Source organism: Phaenicophaeus curvirostris, chromosome 8, assembly GCF_032191515.1.
Source record: "Phaenicophaeus curvirostris isolate KB17595 chromosome 8, BPBGC_Pcur_1.0, whole genome shotgun sequence".
NCBI lineage: Eukaryota > Metazoa > Chordata > Aves > Cuculiformes > Cuculidae > Phaenicophaeus > Phaenicophaeus curvirostris.
This window is the reverse complement of record NC_091399.1, coordinates 20,610,234-20,629,685: the sequence shown is the minus strand read 5'-3', so window position 1 is coordinate 20,629,685 and position 19,452 is coordinate 20,610,234. Positions and strand designations below refer to the sequence as shown.

Genomic DNA, 19,452 nt, shown 5'->3' with positions numbered 1-19,452 from the left:
TAGACTGAAATGATCTGAATGTCAAAACTTTCCTGGGAAGGGTTCCTGTTGGAATTGGAAGAAAAGAAAATCTGAAAAGCTTCTAGTGACCACAGGTACCTGGATTTGTGCTGTTTTGTTGGGGTTTTTTTCCCAAATCCACTATTAGACTCAATCTTCTTAAAGCTTTCTAAACAAGAATGAAAAGCGTTCATGGTCGGTTTACTTCAAGATGCATTGGGTAGAGAGCAGAATGCTTCTGAAAGTCTTGTCTTAGGTACTTAATGTATATATAGACTTTTTTATTTCTGTTGTTCTTGATCTGTGATTTGTTTTGGACTTTGTTAGTTGCACTTTACCTGCTCCTAAATCTGGCTGAGGATACTCGCACTGAGCTGAAGATGAGAAACAAGAACATTGTCCATATGTTAGTGAAAGCACTGGACCGTGATAATTTTGAGCTGCTTATTCTGGTTGTATCTTTCTTGAAGAAACTCAGTATTTTTATGGAGAACAAAAATGATATGGTAAGGCTCATAGCACTCTGCTGCAATGTGGGAAAGGTATGGACTCAGAAAACTTTGTGGTTTTGGAGGGGAGAAGGGAGACATCTTTGTTCCCACCCTAAGTACTTGCAGCACTGGTTATTGTCGTTTGTTGCTAGTAAAATGTGTAAAAGGAAAAAAGTACAACATCCAGATGTAACACACTGCAAAAATATTTGAAGAACTGTCATCCCAAAATGTGAAGCTGCCTCAAAATACAGCATGTGAAGTTCCAAATTTTGAAGTCTGTGTTGCAGTCTTGTGATACTCTCACTTCTGGAGATGCCCATGGCCCTTACCCCAAACTAGTCTCTTTTGACAATGTATTATTGTCCTTGCCATGTGTGGTCTTGGAACGAGGTGTAGATACCCTTTGGCAGTTTGCTAGACTAGGTTAATTTACTTATTTTGTGGGTTTGCTTGGTCTTCGAAGGATACTCTCAGCTGTTCTTTCATGCTGCCAGTAGCAGCATGCCTCTGCCACTGAAGGCAGTGTTATTCTTCCTAACCATTTTTTAGGTGAAGTCTCAAACTCCTGTAATTGTAGCATATTTTTTTTTGTGACTTTAAGCTGTAGCCGAGTATCTCCTTTACTGATTTCCCAGTGGCTTTTTGTAGATACATGCCTTCACTTCTGTGCCTTTCTGACAGTTTGTTAGAAGAAAGTGATAGGGTGTTTTTTTCTTTTTATCCAAGATGTAATCTGAGATTAACGTTACAATTTGGTTGTGAGATGAATAGATCTGTGTAAATGCAATAGAAGCCTGATTGCATTGTCATTACTGGTATATTCACTCCCATGCGTGTGCACTGAAGACAACACACAAGAGGTATCGCCCTTATTTATATATGGGTATCCTGTTTCTTAACAAGTCAGATACCAGGCATTTAGGGGAATGTAAACTGTTTTCCAGGTGACTGGTCATTGATTTAGTTTATACTTGTGTAGTGCCCTGAAGGACTTTGTTAGGAAAATAAGGATTAGCTCTCCAGCCCACTGATTTGCTGGCACACTTCCTGCATTCCATTTGATTTAGTGGGAAGACAAATGAAACAAAATTGTTGAAGTTACTTTATTGCAGAGTGTTTTAACAGTTTTGAAAGGACTTTCAGTTTGTATACTTCAGGTCAGCTGTCTGTTTAAGCATTTCTTGCCACAAATAACAATGATACTTTTCCCTCCACAGTATTCTTAAGGAAAGCTACCAATGAAGTGTTCTAATGTTTATATCTGGTAATAGCACAAAGATGTTGAAGGCAAAACGGAGCAAGTTTAGTTGTGTAATGCCAGGTTCTAAGTAAAACTGAATAGTCCACGTATATTTATAGCACATTCTTTCCTTTGGCATTTAAGAACCATATTAAATTGAAAGCAATGAAGTAGGAATTCTTGCTATCTGATTGTTTTTGATCAAAAGTATCCAGTCAGTTGTTTGATAATTGCACCATGTCGTGTGGGGAGAGCAGTAGTTTCTTTTCTTAGTATTCATTCTATATGTATTTATAACTGGAAGGCTAGCTACATACATCCAAAAGTTAGAATAATGCAAAGTAATTTTGTGTGCCTCCTTCTGGCCAAAGGAGGTTCTGGGAAGCAAGAAATGAATGCTTTTCAAAGATTATGTCAAATAAAAGCAGAGAAATATTTCTTAATATATAATAAAACCTTTCTGAAGTCTTGCCAGTCAATGCTCAGATGTCTTCTCTGGCTGGTAAAGTGAACTTGATCTCAGGAATTGATACCACTTTTCAGTTCCTGGACTCCGGTTTTTAATTTGGAAGTGATACATGTTTCAAGATGACTTTCATGCTTTTATTAAATGAACGAACAGGACAGCATGAGTCTTCTGAGAGCACATGCAAAGTTCTGTCTAGGGGTTCATTTGAAATTCATGATGAAAGATCTCACATGCTTTTTGGATGCCAATTTTCCGCCTTTCTTGGTTGGGTATCTCTTTGACTCTGATGTCAGTTGCTCCAGGATTGCTTGTGTTTAAGTTTAAATGAGTTCCCTCCCGTCTGTCTAGTCTTGTAAGTGATGTCTTGACCACATTCTTGCAGTATTCCAACTGTGAGGAATATTTTCAAGACATCTGAACTGTTCCATTCAAAAAGTTTTAATCAGCATTACCCAGTAACCCAAATTAGAAGACTTGAACCGCAAAGACGTGAAGCTGCTTCAGATGAGAATGCATTGACAGTCATATGGGTACAGATTGGATATGTATTTGCATACGTGTGCATGTGAATGCATTGAACACTGAGAGGAATTTTACATTAAAGACAAAGCTAAATTTGGATGGATTATGGATTTTTCTTTTTCTTGATATACAGGTTGAAATGGATATTGTTGAAAAACTTGTGAAAATGGTACCCTGTGAACATGAAGACCTGCTGAACATCACTCTTCGACTCTTACTAAATCTCTCCTTTGACACAGGCCTGAGGAATAAAATGGTACAAGTTGGTCTGCTTCCTAAACTGACTGCCCTCCTAGGTATGTTTTCTTTTGTTCTCACACAGACATTTCAAGGGGGGACAGTGAAGCTGTTTCCGTCATGATATAGTGTGCCTAGAAGTTATGACATCACTCTTCTCTTTGCCAAAGGACCTTACTAATCCCAGTCTTCTATCATTCAAATCATCTTTTCAAATGCAGGTTTAAATGGAAGTTTAAAATAATGGGGTTCCCAGCAGATTTATGCCTAGGTTTTTCTTAAAACGTTTACTGAATCTTCTGGCCTTTAAAAATAGCTTTGATAGTTACCTGAAAACCGTGGGAGCTGACACATGGGAGAGAGTTGCAATTTTCAGGGATTATCCAGGAAAAATAGCCAGCAACTTCACAGAGATACCACTTCGTGGAGATACCACTTCTTTTTTTAATTTTTTATTGTGAAGCTTGATATACCTGCTGTGTCTTGTTATGTAATGGTCCGGCTCAAGAGATCAGACATTTTCCACCTTTTATCAGCTTCAGCTCTAGACAGTACTGATTTTTAGACTTACAGCTTGACAGTCTGTAATTTGTGTTAAGATCATGTGAGTACTTCAGATACAAGTGAAACTATTTTGTTGTCCATAGGGGAAAGCCATGGAGACAATAAAGAGTTTAGAAAAGTAGAGGATTGTCTGACTTGTTACAGGCTGGGGTTCTCAGGAGGGAGTTTTTATTGCCCCGTGTGTGCTCTTTCACTTACACTATCTAGAGGATTCTCTGGTAAATATTCTAAATGGGTAGCAGGATTTGGCCATAAGAATTGTGGGAATTGAGAACCTTGTGGAGCCTTAAGTGCCTGAAATAGTGATACAAGGTGTTGTTAAAGCTTTCTGAGATAGATTTTGTTTGGGATGTACAAAGTTTGGTGCAGATGGTGTATACAGATGTGATGGGAACAAGTGGAATACAATGGTGACACTGAGCTCTCTGCCCTAGCTTTGCATAGTCTCATAGGATTGTTTTCTCAATGTTACATTCAACCTTAACATGGCCACACTGTTGTTTGATATACAAGTTAATACCATGAAAACTTAAACTGCTTTGGAAGCTTTAATCCTGTTGCTGATTAATGTAATCCTGAAACACTTCAGAGCTTTCTGTTCCACAACCATGTTTGCAGTTGATAACCTCCTAGAGGCTGAGCTAGACAAAAGAAATAAAATCGCATATGGAATCCCTCTTCTTTATACTTTTTTTCCTTCGAGGCAGTGTTATTTGTCAGTAAAGTAAACTGAAAAGTGGAAGCTGGTCAGGAAATAATACATTTTCTCTTGTTTAAGAGGGGATCCGAGTAGGTAGTCTGATTGGGCTTGGATTGTAAGCTTTTTGGAGCAGGAGCTTGTCTCTTTGTTTTGTTTGTACAGTAGCTAGGGCTGTGGCCTTAAGACTCAGGCTTCTGGGTGCTTGTGGCCGCAAGCAATAGCATGACACAAATCACTGAGAAGTCCCTACTCTCAGGAATTCACCGTTTAATATTAGAGCCAGACTAAATTAATCAGTGAAATGTCTGCTTTCTGACTTCTGATTTTGATATGGAGAAGAGAATTTCTTTAAATGCCTTCCTCTTGGACATTTAAGTAGGCCTGTGTGGAAGCCTGTTCAGTTAAAAACTGTCTGATAAAATTGCGGTCTGCTCCTGAAGTGGCTGTTACAGTAATTTGCAGCAAGTTTTCTGCTAGTGTTTCCAGAATATGGTCTGTCACTAGTTTCATAAGCCGGCTCTGTAATTTGTGAGGCTTTTCTTGATAAGGTGATTCAGATATTTCTCAAATACATCACTTAACTTATTCTGTCTTGGGGAAGCCTGCAACCTTAATAATAAAAGAATCATGTGCCATATGCCTCTTTTGTACAGGTTACTTGGGTATTAAACACACATTATTCAAGTTAGTACCCTTCGGCTTACATTTGCAGGTCCCTTTAAAGTGCTAACACACCTCAGCAGCTGTTGACAAGTTACCATACAGCTCCTAATGCCAAGAGGTCAAGTTTGTTGACTCAGCCTACTGAAATTTAACATTCGTGCATGCTGTGCCTTTGAGTCTTTAGCACTGGGTTTGAGATGAGGCATAGGAGGTGTTTAAGGGGAGAGTTGAGCCCGTGAAGAATTAATGAACAGGACAGGATCTGTCAGGCACTGGTTTAGGGGTGAGTCCTGAGGTGGCTGCAGTTCTGGAAGATGTGCTGCTTTTCCAAGGGACACTTAATGGCTTGGGGACGGGAGGGCTCTAAATGTAGGTGGAGGCTGTATGTGGAGGGGATGAATTGGCTTCAACTGAGCTGTCAGGAATAGACTAAGTATGGCGTGAATATATTGGAGAAGGACCATCCTCTCTCTTTCCCTCTCACTCCAAAGTGATGAGGCTGCTGTTGAAAACATGGGCATGAGAAATTCTGCGTAGTCTTGGTTTCCATTTTAATTAGCCTTTTCTTTTCTTTTTAATAGTGCCAATGCCTTCTTCCCCATGTAGCTTTGCCAGTCAACACCACTTGCTCGTTTTCGCGGCTTCTCTTCACAACTCTGAAGTATTGTCCATGACAAGACTCCTCTCGCTCCCTCCAGGCAACCAAGTTAATCAGCTACAGCTGATCTTTGTTAAACTCTGAATCTAAAAGAACTGGGTGCAGTTGTGGGGAATTTTGGCTTCAGACTTGACATCAAAAGCTGAAGCAGAGTTGTGGAGGCCTGTGACGTAGCCTGCTGTGTTCAGGTTTTTTAATAAACAAGCTGCTTGAAGAGTATTGAAAAGAGATTTTGTTGATTTGTGTGACTTCGGTTCTTTAAGAAAAACCTGCAATTGTTGAGTCGCCAGGGCCTTGTGGAGAATGTTTTCGTGCTGGTACTTTACTTTAATACTTAGAAATTTTGTGTGATCTTTTTTAATACTTTTTTTTATGTGAATGCTTTATATGCCAGTGTATGTGAAGTATGGCCTGAGTGGATTAAGGTGAGAATTGATGTGAATTCACCAAGTGGTTTAAACTACATGTTTGCCTGAAATGTGGAAAATGCAGACTTAATGCCCTCTAATAATCACTGTGGAAGGAGAGACCAAAGGAGCACACTATAGACTATTCTGTGGAGGTTTGCTTCCCTGTTAGAATGCTCTCATTTTGTTTTGCATGACATAATTCAAATGAAATGAAGTAGGGAAGTGACTTGCTCCAAATATGGTAGAGTTTGGTTAGTGTATTTGCTGTTATGGAAAGTATTCTCACCGAAAGGGGGAAAACAGTGCTGAACTCAAAGGAAGGATGTGAATCTGGTTTCTTAATCCCTGGGAATGCTCTTCTGCTGTTGAACAGAAGGGAAATGTTACCCTTTTCTTATAATTCTTCCCCTCGCTGTGTGATTGGTTTCTAAAGTAAATGCCCTGGCAGCATACAGAAGAAAACATTGTCTACAAGGAAGAATTAAAAATCCCCTCACTTCTTGTTTGGACCAAATCCATTTTGTTTTTCAGTTAATGGGCCAAACCAAATACAGAATTTTTAGTACAGCTCTCTTAAATATACACACAGCTCATGATTTACATTCTTTTAATAAGGGTGCTATTTTGTGCTGCATCCGAGTGATTTCTTAGCCTTTGTGAAGTGAGACAAATAGTTTTCCATTCTTTAGGAGAACAGCAGGCAGTTTGTACAATAGAACCAGCTAAGTGCTGCTGTGTGTGTTATGGCACGCTGCAGACTATTCTTGGTGACCCCTCTTCAGAAGGAGCTTCTGGCGGTGTGTGGGTGTGGCAGGCAGTACTGGGTTTTCTGTATCCCCCCGTGATTGAGTTATTCCGCTCAAAGGCCATAAATCGTAGAATAGAATGGTTTGGGTTAGAAGGGATCTTAAAGCCCATCCGGTTCCAATCCCCTGCCGTGGGCAGGGACACCTCCCGCCAGACCAGGCTGCTTCGAGGCCCATCCAACCTGGCCTTGAACACCTCCAGGGACTGGGCACCCGCAGCTTCCCTGGGCAACCTCTTCCAGTGTCTCACCACCCGCGTTGTGAAGAATTTCTTTCTAATGTCTAATCTAAATCTTCCCCCTTCCAATTTAAAGCCATAAGTGATAGGGAATGGTGCAGAAGCTGGTCTAAGGGAAACTGTTGTTGCTCAGAGGGTGAATGGAGTAGGTCTGGCTGTATGCAGGAAGCAAAGATTTCTCTGTGATGTGTGTGCTCATGCCTTTGAGCTGCTGGACAGTTTGTAGGTGTACTGAACGTGTATGGTCTTGAAACACCATTTTCTTTTTCACTCGCTTCCTAGTGCAAGCCATCTCTAAAGAAGGAAAACCCAATATGCCTGGAAGTCAAACTGAAGTGTCTCTTTTTGGTGGCTTAAAATTACTTGGTGCTTTTAAAATTTGAGGGCTGATTGAACACGGTATTGGTGAACTGAAAAACAGGCAGGTAACAGTACCAGTTGCAAAACCATCCCAGATGGGAGATGAAGTGCAGAAGGGTTGTGCATGTGACTGTGTGTTACACAGTGCCAGGATGCTCAATCTCAAAAAGATTTTAGGTGACGATGAACATCTTGGATTTCCCGTACAGATTACGTGAGTGAAAGAAAATTGGCTATGTGAATTTGTATTGGGCCAAGTAGATAAGCATGTCATACAATGCTCTGAAAAACAATACAGTCACTCTAAAGTAGCAGTAGTATAGTTTTGGCAGTCCCAGTGTGTATTGGGCCTATATGCCTTATTAATGTGAGCATCCTGGTATGTTGTTCTTAGTTTCTTGTTGTTCCAAGACTTAGTATCAGCATGCTAAGGCGTAGTAGCCGCCCAAACTGACGTAGCAGTATAAGGGCTGTGCAGTAGTTTGAAAACTCCAAAGCAGGTCAGACTTCTGAGTTCTTTATTTAAGCTGGTGATAGCCAGAGCAGAGGGTGACTTTGACAGTCTGATTTAGTCCTCACTGAAGAGTCTGCCTCCACTAGGTTCCTTGGTAGAGTTTTTGAGTTTCATTACCTAAAATCTTTTTCTGTAAACTGCTGAAATTTCTGTGTTATTTTTCCATTCTTTACCAGTTAGGTTTAATGACCAATCAAAGAATTGCCAAACAGTTGTATGTTGAATTTTTTAACAATCAAGTCTTGATATGGTCTGCAGCCAAGTTGGATTATATGTTGACTGCTGTTTAAAAACCCAAGAAGTACTTTGCTCTCTAATTAACAGAGTGCTGTGGGTTTTTAATGCTCTCTTCCTTTTATGAAAGTTTCTTTTAGGAAGGCTTAAAGTAGATGTGTTCTCTTTATGAGTTCACTTGGCCTTTTTGTAATGAACTTATTATGGAGCTTCACACATCTGTTGAAAAATGCAGCTTCTTATAGGCTACTGCAGTGTTTTTTCTGACTTTTATAGGCCTCGTTTATCCTATAAAGAAACATACATTTTCTTACCTGATCAAGTGAGCAAACAATAGGGGTCAGATGTGGCCAAGACCCTAACAAAAAGCACATGTCCAGCCATCAGGGTGAGGTAAAGTCATATCGGGATTGCTTGAAGTTATTAATGGCAGTAAAATTTATGCTTCCTCTTGTTTTCCCAATTAAATTGAGAAACCTTTTTTTCCTAAGGTGGCTCTGTAGCAGCTGGTTCCAATACTCATTGTGTGAATACTGCCTGGGGTGTCTCCATTCCTTTATAGCAGAGGCTGGCTGAAGCATGTTAAGTAACAGTTCAACTACAGGGACCAGTCTGTTGGAAAGCAGTAATTATGAAGGGATTTATTTTAATGGTTGTTTTTATCATTTGTGGTAACTATGGCCAAGGCTTAAAAAAAACCTCAACCCAAACAATAAGCAAACAAAAAACCCCACCAAAAGAAACAGAAACCTAAAACGTCTCAACATTCAACTTCTAAATCCTTATTAGAAGCGCAAAGAAGCCTAGCATGGCTAACTGACTCCAGGAGAGTGTTGGGCGCACAGTGCAGCTTAGAACCCAGCACTTAGATGCCTTAACTATGGACTAGACAGCAACCTTTAGTGTTATTAAAGAAAAATTGATCTCTGATGTTGAGAAATGTAACTCAAAGTAGAGAGGTGTCAATGTCACTAATGTTGTGTTGGAGGCAGAAGTAGAATCCTGGCTAACTTTAAGGTAAAAGCCTTCTCCATATCCTTGCTTTATGGTACTGGTAAAGTGTAGTGAATTATCAGGAAAGAATAACTAAAATTCGTAACATCATATCTTTATATAAGCGTCCAAGTTTTTGAAGTCCATCATCTTCATTTTTCTGACTCTTTTAACATTGTCTGGAGTTAGAAACAGTGCTTCTCCGATTTGTAGCTTTTACAGGTGAATCCTTGCTAATCTGAACACTCAGCCTTTGACTCTTCAGGTGAGTAAAAGCTCATTGGTGTAGTGTGATACTCACAAGTGCATATGTGTATTTAGCTGTGTTATTAGCTTTTTTTAATGAAGAGGATCACTTCAGTGTAACACAAGAAACTAACTTCGTGAGTGTTGACTGAAAATAGAAATGCTTGTGGCAGCAGCCAGGACAGGAGTGGAGAGATGGCAGCAAGCTAAAGATGAGGGTGCTGAGTTGCTGGAAATTCACTAACCTGATGAATGGGAAGGATTTCCTGAACCAGTATTTCTACAGTGGAGCTTACTGTATGTGACTGTAATTAATTGGATTATTTTAATTGTTTCTTTGCATATTGCAAGAACAAATTAATACTTAACAGTAAAAAGTAAATGTAGTCTTCTATGTGAACTGATGACATCTGAAAGCTTTACAGGGCATAACTTGGATACCTGAAGCATGACAGAATACAGCCAACCAGATCTAGTTTCTTGGAAAATCTCCATAAAGAAGGGGTCAGGCACTTAGGCTAGTCTTCCTGATCCACAGTACAATCTGCATAAAGCCTGTGTGAGGACCAAGGCAGAAGAGAGAAGAGCCCCTTTTCCAGAGCCCTGTCAAGGTTGCAGGCAGAGGGATGGTCTCAAAGGGTCATCTGGGACAATTTTGCAGAGGTAGCAGTCCTGTAGATCCCCATACTTTGACAAGCTGAGCCCTTCAGGGGGAAGGTCACAATGTGCTTTCCCTTTTGCAAATGTGGAAGCATCTTAACTCATAAGTTTCTGCTGTTTATCTGAGAGTTTCTCAGATGATCTTCTCCAGTGCAGGAGAACAACTGCAGATTCCCCATGTCTGCAGTTGCTGAGGTGAGAAATCCTTTGTGAATTGATGGTATTATCTTCAGACCCTTCAAGCTGATGGCAGAAGAGATAAGCTAACAAAAGTTTATTGCACTGTAGCGCATGTAGTGCTGGTCTGTCTTTATACAATCAGTTTCTGTGCCTTTGGTCTCTAACATACAGATGCTTTGCAGGATACGTTATTTTTACACACTTAAGTAGTCTCATTGTAAACACGTTTGTGAGGCTGGGGCCTCATGTCTTTTTATTCTTTTTGGAAAAAGCTATGATAACTATCTTTTAAATAACAACACTGTAATGTTTTTGCAATAAGAAAAGTGCAGTTGAATTGTTTACTTTTTTCCCAAGACCTTGACAGTAAAAGGGCACAGGAACCGTATCTCTTGAATAATGTAGAGTTTCATTCTTGTAATTTGAAGACTCAAAAGCTCAAGCAATATTTAGCTCCGCTTTTTGAGCTTAGTGAGTCTGAACCTCAGCTTTGTACTTCAGTGACTTCAAGACATGGGTGGAACCAGTTTCCATTTCCGTGTGGTGATCCATCCCTTTCTCAAAGTGGAAGGCAGCATCCTGCAGGGGCATATTTTGAAATAGAGCTGGATCATCGGTTCAGAACTAAGGCTGCTGTTCTGTGGAGCTGGGCGCTCGCAGAGCCAGGAGCGTGGAAGACCACCAACTGCCATTCTCACTGAATTCCGTGCAAGAAGTCTGGAAGTCTGAATTGGAATTGGAGCAGTTGATGTAATTTAATGCAATATAGTGCAGATATAGCAAAACTTATGCATCCTATAAATTTCCATTTGATTGTATAGCATATAATTTACATAGTTTGGTGGAAACTTATAAGGGAACAGCTTTGCATGGAATTTTTTCCACCTACTTTGGAAGTGGGCGTTTTCTTAGTTTGATTCAAGCTAAAAACCACCTCCTCTAATTTCCGGTTTCTTATAGGTAGATTGGTGGGGTTTTTTTCTCATTCTCTTGCTTTCTTCCTTGGTGACCCAAAGCATATTTCTTTTGTGGAGAAAACAGAAGTAGCTTGATATTTTTCCTTCAGGGATAATCCTATTGGCTCCTGTTTTCTTTTTTTATCTGAACTTCTAACTGATTTATCTCTGGTTTGTTCAGTATATGGGATATTACAACCAATCAACTTCCAGTTTCACTGTGAATTCATAGGAGTTCAAGTGTGATTGTTTGTAGGACATTCTGAATAACAAAAGTTTGAGATTTTTTCTGATGTAAGATCAAATCTTAAAAAAGGACGTATCTGAATTTAGCACTGTGTTGCTTACCTGGTAGCTTTGGTTTTTTGTCTTATGAGCACTGAGGTGTTTACTGTCTACTTTTCAGCCTGTCTTGCATAGAGTTCCAGGCAAAGAAATTGAACATGGGGCTCCAGATGTGCTGCTCATTTTTGTGTCTATCTAACATCAAATAATTTAACCTAAATTGGTCATTGATTAGTTCTTTGACTTAGGAATCATTGTTAGGAATCATTTTTTTCCTAGAAAAAAGTATCAATGTTTCAGATGTGAGATATACTTAGTTCTTTGGGGGAAGGAAAAAAATATACCTGAACCAAAAAAAACCTCCAACCATGGCAAAAATCAGGGTTTTAAGTCAGTCTTATGGTATGAAGCCAGTTTCAAATAACATAAAGGTGGCACAAGAGGGGTTATTAGTATGTAATTAATAGCATAATGTATTATTTACAATGCCTAGTCTCCTTGAGTATGAGCAGATTTGAAAATTCTTTCAGGTTCCCTTGATAAAATAAACTGATATATCCAATATGATTTATATTTACGTATGTAAATCAAACCAGTATGTGTCTAAACCACACATGGATTGAGTTAGTGCAACTGTTTCAGAGCTGGTTGCAAGGCATAATACGATAGAGGTAAGCAGAGATACCTTTCTATCACTTTTTGCCTAAGATCACTACTAATTATGATACACGTGAATAAACTCTTGATTTCAATGTTTTCTGACAGCGGTGTGAGACAGTGTATAAATATGATGTTCGGTTTATGACATTTTTATCCATCTCGATTTCTCATTTGCCTGATTCCACAGCAGATTTGACCTAAGAGTATTAGAATTTGAAATGAAGATTCACTCTATTTTACCTTCATTTCTGTTCTGGTTTTGATGTAGTATAGTTAATGGTTTGCACATGTGTTGGATGGAGTATATTTTGTATCTGATGTGGAGATACCATTTCCATTAGAAATTATTGAATTACTGATAGAGTTACATTGGAATAATTTAGTCCATAATGTATATTCTCATTTTTATTATACTTCAACATTTGAAAGCTGAATGATGCGGCTGCAACTCTGGTTTAGCATTTCAGTTTTACAGATTTAGGGTTTCTTTTTTGTTGTTATGGAGGTAGTGAAGGATTTTTTTCATTTTAAACTTATAAACTTGACCGAAATATAGGACCTGAACTCATGATCAAGAAATCATTTTTTTCTTTAGCTTCTGCTACTGGTGCCGTTTAGATCTTTAGTAAGAACTAGACATGGAATTCAGGCGTTAGTCCACAGAACTGGCATATGTCTTCTTATTAATGTTCAAAGGCTAAAAATCTGAAGCCATTTTGAACTCAGAACCCATCATGTATTTATTTCCCCCTCTAATTTGCAAAAAAATAGTTGTGAAAACAGCTCGAGGGACTTGATGTTTTTCCATCCCAGCTGCTCCAGCTGAACTACAGCTGCAAAAAAAAAAAAAAAAGTCTAAGTATTGTTTCTATAAACTGTTGAATGTATTTTATAACACAATAATTCCCACAAAATCAGTAACTGCACTTAATGACTGGTTTGTTAAGGCATTAACTGCACTCAGCTGGGAATGACCAATTGCTCTGGAATGGCTGTATAAGAACTGAGGATAATTCAGTAACACTTTCAAATAATTATTTGGTTAATTAATGGTAAATTCTTGTGGAAATCCTATCAAAGTACTCGTGACCCCCACATTTAATATCCAATGAGTTCATTATGATTCATGTTTTATTGCCATAAATACCAGAAGAATCCATAATGACTAGGCCATTATTGTCCAGGGCTGCCCTTACTGCTTTAGGCCATTTGGCTATTCTGCCTTCAGTCATAAAAACCTTGATGCTCAAAAATACCAGTGTTTGTAGGCCACAACTTTCTGGCACGCCACCAAAACTTTGGTGATTTTTATGAGCACGTTTGGCAGAGATCTGTTTTTTCTTTTCTTTCCTTTGCTTTTTCTAGTTAGAGGAATAATTGATGCCTACTGTACCGAGTTATAAAGAAGTCTTTCTAGCCATGTCTGCTTTTTCATGTGTGGCCTTCAGTAGTGGTCAAAAACAGCAGAAAAGGTATCACTTCCGTGTTTCGGAAAGCTGTTCTCCAGCCAGGGCCTGGGCAGGGTTTGAAATATTTACAGCCAAGTCTCTAAACAGTGATTGACTTTAGGCTTTATTCATTAGCATTCGGATGAGTATGAAGTAATTAAAAAAGAGTAAGTTTGGTAGTAGCATGTTCAAGTAACCATCAATAGCCACCAGTTTATATTTTGGGGAGTGAAGTCCCTGTATAAAAGGATGGTAGTTGGCTTCGAGTTTTCAAACAGCCTGTGGCTTCTTACCCTTTTATACAATCTTCAGCCTGCAAGATGATGCTTAGTGTTTAAAATGCTGTAGCTGTTGAATCTGTTCTCTTCCTAATCTCTGACAAGCTAGTCAAGCGTGGTTTCTAATAGGTTATATGCTTCCTAATTGAGCACAAGATTAACAGTGGCATTAAATCATACTGGCTGTGCTTGGAAACCACCACCTCCTCTTCATTTTTGTGAAGTGCTTGATTCTTCGGATTGTTAATTTCCACTGTTTTGCATGAGGACTGAAAAAAGTCAGGAGGTTCTCCTTTTTCTCCACCATAGTGCTTCCGTAGGGAATGTGGGACAGTGAAACTTCCAGACATCAACTTGAAATTTCCTTTCTGGGAAATTAAAATGAAATCAAACTTAAATTGCATACACCATGAAATACTTCAAAATGGGCTTAGTTTTAGCATTAGTTCTGTGGTTTATTAGTTATGTAGTTTATTTTCATCTTCAAATTAGTAGAATAAAGGTCATCCTCTGTTTACTCACAACAGAAAAATACTTCCTTGCTGATCCTGTCCAATAAGTGTCTGTGACTTAAATGCTCTACACTCTTCTCTGTTCCCTGTGGGGACAGTAGGACAGGGTAGTTCAGGGAGGAGGAGTCAGTTAACTGCACAGCACAAAGGAATTTAAATTCAGCTCTTCCTTTTGAAGCTACAACTGTCTTTGCCTTTTGTGTGTCATGAAATTTTATGGAACGTACTTCGGGAGAATGATGTAAGTGCCAATCATTAAAAACATCTCTTAAAAAGCTCATTCAGATAAAATAACTTTATTTAAATTCTAGTTATTATTCACAATTCAAGTTGAGTTATCTTCGTCTTTTTGGTACTTCTTGGTAGTTTAGAAGCTGAGGCAGTGGTGTCATTCAGCACACATACCCAAGGTGGTCTTCAGGCATCAGAAAGGTTACTGTAGCAGGCTGAGCCATTGAAAAAAAAAGGGGAGAGAAATTATGGAAAGAGTTTCTTCTCAAAAACCCAGAAGGCTGTGGCTGCTACAGCAGGCTAATTTATTTTAAAATAAGCTGCCAGTATTGCCAAATACCAGGAAAAAGCTATTGCTATCAAATATGAGACCATCTCTTAGCTGATGCTTTATCTTAGCATGAATGAAGCTTGCAAAAAAATTAAAAAAAACAGAACACCCAACCCTGAAGGACAAAGGTTAAATAGATATGAAGTAGCATCATTCTTACAGAATGCCTGCCAATTCATACCTGCTAAAGGTCTGGTCCAACTTCACTGTAGTTTGTTTTCAGTCTGACTGTTCTGAGAGCCAACTTTCCTCCCTTTTAAACTGGCTTAGATTTTACTTCACTTAGTGTTTCCTGCATTATCCAGCAACATGTAATTGTAATTTGAGTCTTGATGTTTGAGTCTTATATAGAAGCATGGAAAGAAGTGTTAAGAGCAGTGTAAACAGCTCATTTCTCCTAGCACATGAAATTTGAAGGCATAATTTACTCTTTATATTTCTGTATTAGGAGAAACCTTTAGCTGTATGTATGTGAAGTTTGTTTCATGTAATTGTTGAATTTACAGTGTCACAACAAGTGAATAGGTAGGTAAGATGACCAATCAGAAGAGAACACAAAAGGTAATAAACACTTCATTTTTGTTTGCTTAAAACAGAGTGTGTGTGCTTTAGCAACTGTAGTACTGAATGGCCTTTTATCTCAGTGATAACCAGAGTAGCTTTCGAATTTGGCATTATCCTCTCTCCAGCTGTTAAGTGCATGGAAAGTTGTGATACGAGTCACATTTTTGCAGACGTGTAAGAATCCAGAAGGATCTGAAAGGTCAGCTATGTTTTTAGGTTTGGTGCAGGAAAGAATTCTTCACTGTTGTATGGCAACTGCCAGAAGGGTTTCATGGGTCTTTTTTGGTAATTCAGTTTTGAAAAGAGGCACAAATCTGCATTCTTAGGATAAAGGCATCATATCCTTGCTGCTTAAGGGAAATTCCAGCTTGCAATGATGTATGCAGAAGAAAAATTTAACTGTGTTGGTTCCTGTTTGAGGTCTTGGTGCTTTGCCAAAGTGTTAAACAGATATGTTCTAACATAGCTTAAATAGAAGTGGATGGTAGGATATTTCTGATCAGTTGTATAAGAACTGTGCATAAATTCTGAGTTGGTGACCTTATTACATCCTGGTCTAACTAATATAAATGTTCAGATGAATGTTTTATTACATCTATATCCAGTATCCTGCTAATGTAGGGCTAAAAAGCTCAAGAAAATGCTCAATCCAGATTTCAGCAATGAGTCAGAATCAAATTCGTCTGTGTTGTTCTTATGCATTTGTATGTTTGTCTAAGTTGGTTTTATAGATCCTTTCAGTTAAATACTTCGCAGCCTACTCGCATTAACTGCTCCAATTTTTCTTGAGAATAATTTTCTCTTTGATAAGTATTAGTGTGAAAATATACTAATGTTGTCTTTGAAATAAAGAAAATGCAAAAGACACCCACAGGATAATGTTATCATTCAGGATAATAAAACAATCAGTATATAACTTAAAGGTCACCAGATTCCTTCTACGAGACATTTTAGTGGTAGTTCTTTTTTTTTTCCTCTTTTTTTTTTAATGTTGCATTTCTGATTTAAATCTATTAGCTAGAATATTTTTGCTTTTTTGCTTCTTTTTTACAACACCTAAAATACCAAGCTTCTATTAATACGGATTTTCTGTTTGTCTCCTAGCAAATGAAAACTACAAGCAAGTAGCTATGTGTATTCTGTATCACATAAGCATGGATGACCACTTTAAATCGATGTTTGCCTACACAGACTGTATCCCACAGGTATGTGTGTTCATTCTCGACTGAGGAGGCAAGATGCGATGAGGAGTTAAGACCCTGTGCCTCGCTTTTTCTTGCTGATAGCAGAGCTCGCACTGACACCCGCAGGTAGAAGCTGGAACCACCACAGCCGGCTCCTCGGGCAGTCTGACTGCTCTCGCTGTCCTTTAATGGTCCCTAGGATGGGGTGACATTCTTCATCAGTGCTGCCAACACTTGAGCTGTGTCAATGAATTGGTAAAAATGCAGGTGCCTTGATGAATTTCTACAGAAGATCGGGAATGCTTGAAAGAGATAAAAGCTTGTGCGCAGCAGGTCTTTAGGGAACCTGTGGGAAGTATTTCCTTTACTGTTTTGGAAGGCATTCTTTTCTGATCCCATTGGGTATCAAAATTTCAACGTCTCCAGTGTTACAGGATATGAACTGGAAACCAGCCAAGCAGTTTTATGTTGTGACATGACAATTCCTTTTCCAACTGCAGGCGGGTACAACAGAGCAGACTTGAAGACTCTAGGAGGTGCTTCACCGATCTTTCTGGCTACAGTTTGCATAACGTTTTGTCTCCTGTCATTGCCTTTGGTCCAAGCACAGACACAATATGGAGTTTGGGGATTTGTTCAGGGGTTTCTGTGTATTATTTTCTGTGTTATTTGTTGTTTTCTATAGGTTTCGGGTTTTTTTAACAAGTACCAAATCCTCTCTTATTGATCTTTTTCTCAGTGCTAATGAGGCTGGAGTTCAGAAAGCCTGCTCTGTAAAAGCACCCTGGTAGCTTTTTCATAATTGCACCACGATGTCTTTTTTTTCTTGCCAAACATGTTTTTACCATCAATTACATCCAGAATGGGAAGTTGCCATGGAAAGTTTTCAGAATGTTTCTGGTCATTATCTCATCACAAAAATGGTGGTGTTTTTCCAAGTAAGGGAGGATTTTGAAGAATAGAGAGGGGAGAACTGGTGGCAATAAGTAGTATATGTTACAAAACGGTCTTGTAAACATCCAGCTGAATGCCTTTTCTGCCTCAAGAAGCAGCTATTTGTTAAGGCATTTATGTGATATGAGGGACCTGCCTTGTTCTTAGCAGTTACTGGCCAAACCAGAATTCATGCACCGTTTCAGGGCTTGCTTATGACGTGCTTTCAGGGAATCTTGGCGTGGCTTTTGGATCCCCAGTGCCAAATGTAAAGAGCTGTGGAAACTGCAGTGATCTCATACTTTGAGCTTTGGTGAACATCATCATTCTGATTGGCAGTGACTGCTCAGACTGGTGCTTACAGAGTTGTGTCCAAAAACTAGTGGAACAGGAAACAGGTCTTCTGCCTTCATTGGATTGGGCTATAACTACAAGGCTCAAAGGATACCTATTGCTATTGAATCTTAAGCAGTCGGTGTAATTATTTGCATCTGCTGAGTGGTCAGAAAGGACAAGTTGGACAAATGGATTTTATTGATGAGTTTTCAAAATTACGACAGTTATTGAGGAAGATAGAGATAGCAGAAAACATGGGGAAATGGATAAGGCATCAGGAGAAGAAAATGAGCTTTTTAAAAAGACTTCCTGCCATCTGATTCTACCCTGGAAAACCACCTTCTCTTTTTCTTAGTAGCATTCTGTAGGAATCTACCTTCTGTAGATTTGTTTCCTGTTGAGGAAAGGTGCACATCTAAATTGGCAAGTACTCAATAATAAATGTTTAGCTGTTGTAGAAAGTGATTAGAAAATCTTTCCCCTGTTGTAGTTTTGAACCAACAAAGTGCTTGACTAGGGCTTGCGCGTGCTGTCCCAGGTAAACATCCTTGTGGATTGCAGGAGTTAGTGGGTGCTATTCTAGTAACAGTTAAAAGTAAGTATTAACAGTTCATTCTTGTTTAGACCTCAGCAATGCGCATTTTGTTTAAATAGGTGCAAATGCCATCCAGATGCTTATAAAAGCCTTTATTGGTAATAACCTGGCCAATCAAAGGGCATGGTTGGGCAGTGATGTCATGGGGACATTTAATATTTTACCACAGAGCAGTGTGCAGGGTTCTCCACGGCTGCCCACATGTTTTCCACCACGGTTGTCCTGTTTGGCCCCTCTTTGATCTGTAAGTTTCTTTTCAGCTTAATGCTGGTAAACGTCCTCTCTTGACAGCACCCTTTGCTCCTGTCCGCCATTATCTGCTGAAGTTCAGAAACCAGAGCATCACTTCAAACAGCAGAGTTTAGGGAGTAGCCGGTCAGGAGAGATTCCTGAGGCATGCAGTTCTGGCATAATCATTCAAAGATGTTGGAGCTGGGCTTGGGGAGGGGGTTGGACAGAGGTGTATTTGAACAGAGAGCTGTGGGGGTTGGCCTCTGGTCACTGGTAAATAAGTGAAGGCAGGTGCCAGAGAGTCTAGACGCAGTGATTTCAGCCCTGGTCTGTGGTATCTGATACTCAATATGGGACTTGTCTGATTGAACACTACTGCCTCTTCTTTGCACATGCTGCAGTCTTTTTACTGCCTTCCTGTTAAATCAGTAAAAGATGACAATGGACATAGTAAAAGCAGAACAAATTCAATTTTAATATTTCCTATTTGGCAGCAATTACTCTTCCTTTTGAAGTGGCACAAGAAGCAATCAAATTAAATGAAGACATAATGGGAAACATGGAGCTCGTACGAAACTATTATTTTAAAATTTGAACGGCTTTAATTGAAACTGGATATATTTTTTCTTTTTATAGAGAAGTAGTTCAGTAATTAACAGTGTAATCCCATCTTGTTAAACATCTGATTTCCACGGATTTTGTATTGTGTCAGTAATGAGA

General features: G+C 39.1%; 1 protein-coding gene across 1 annotated transcript in view; it reads left to right on the top strand.

The window, feature by feature from the left end:
• KIFAP3 (kinesin associated protein 3) overlaps positions 1-19,452 on the top strand; it is a 69,447-nt gene that overhangs the window by 11,690 nt on the left and 38,305 nt on the right. The window contains exons 9-11 of the mRNA XM_069862736.1: positions 328-506; positions 2,859-3,021; positions 16,558-16,658. Of these exons, the coding sequence (XP_069718837.1) occupies positions 328-506; positions 2,859-3,021; positions 16,558-16,658 (443 nt within the window). The remainder of the gene's footprint in view (positions 1-327; positions 507-2,858; positions 3,022-16,557; positions 16,659-19,452) is intronic.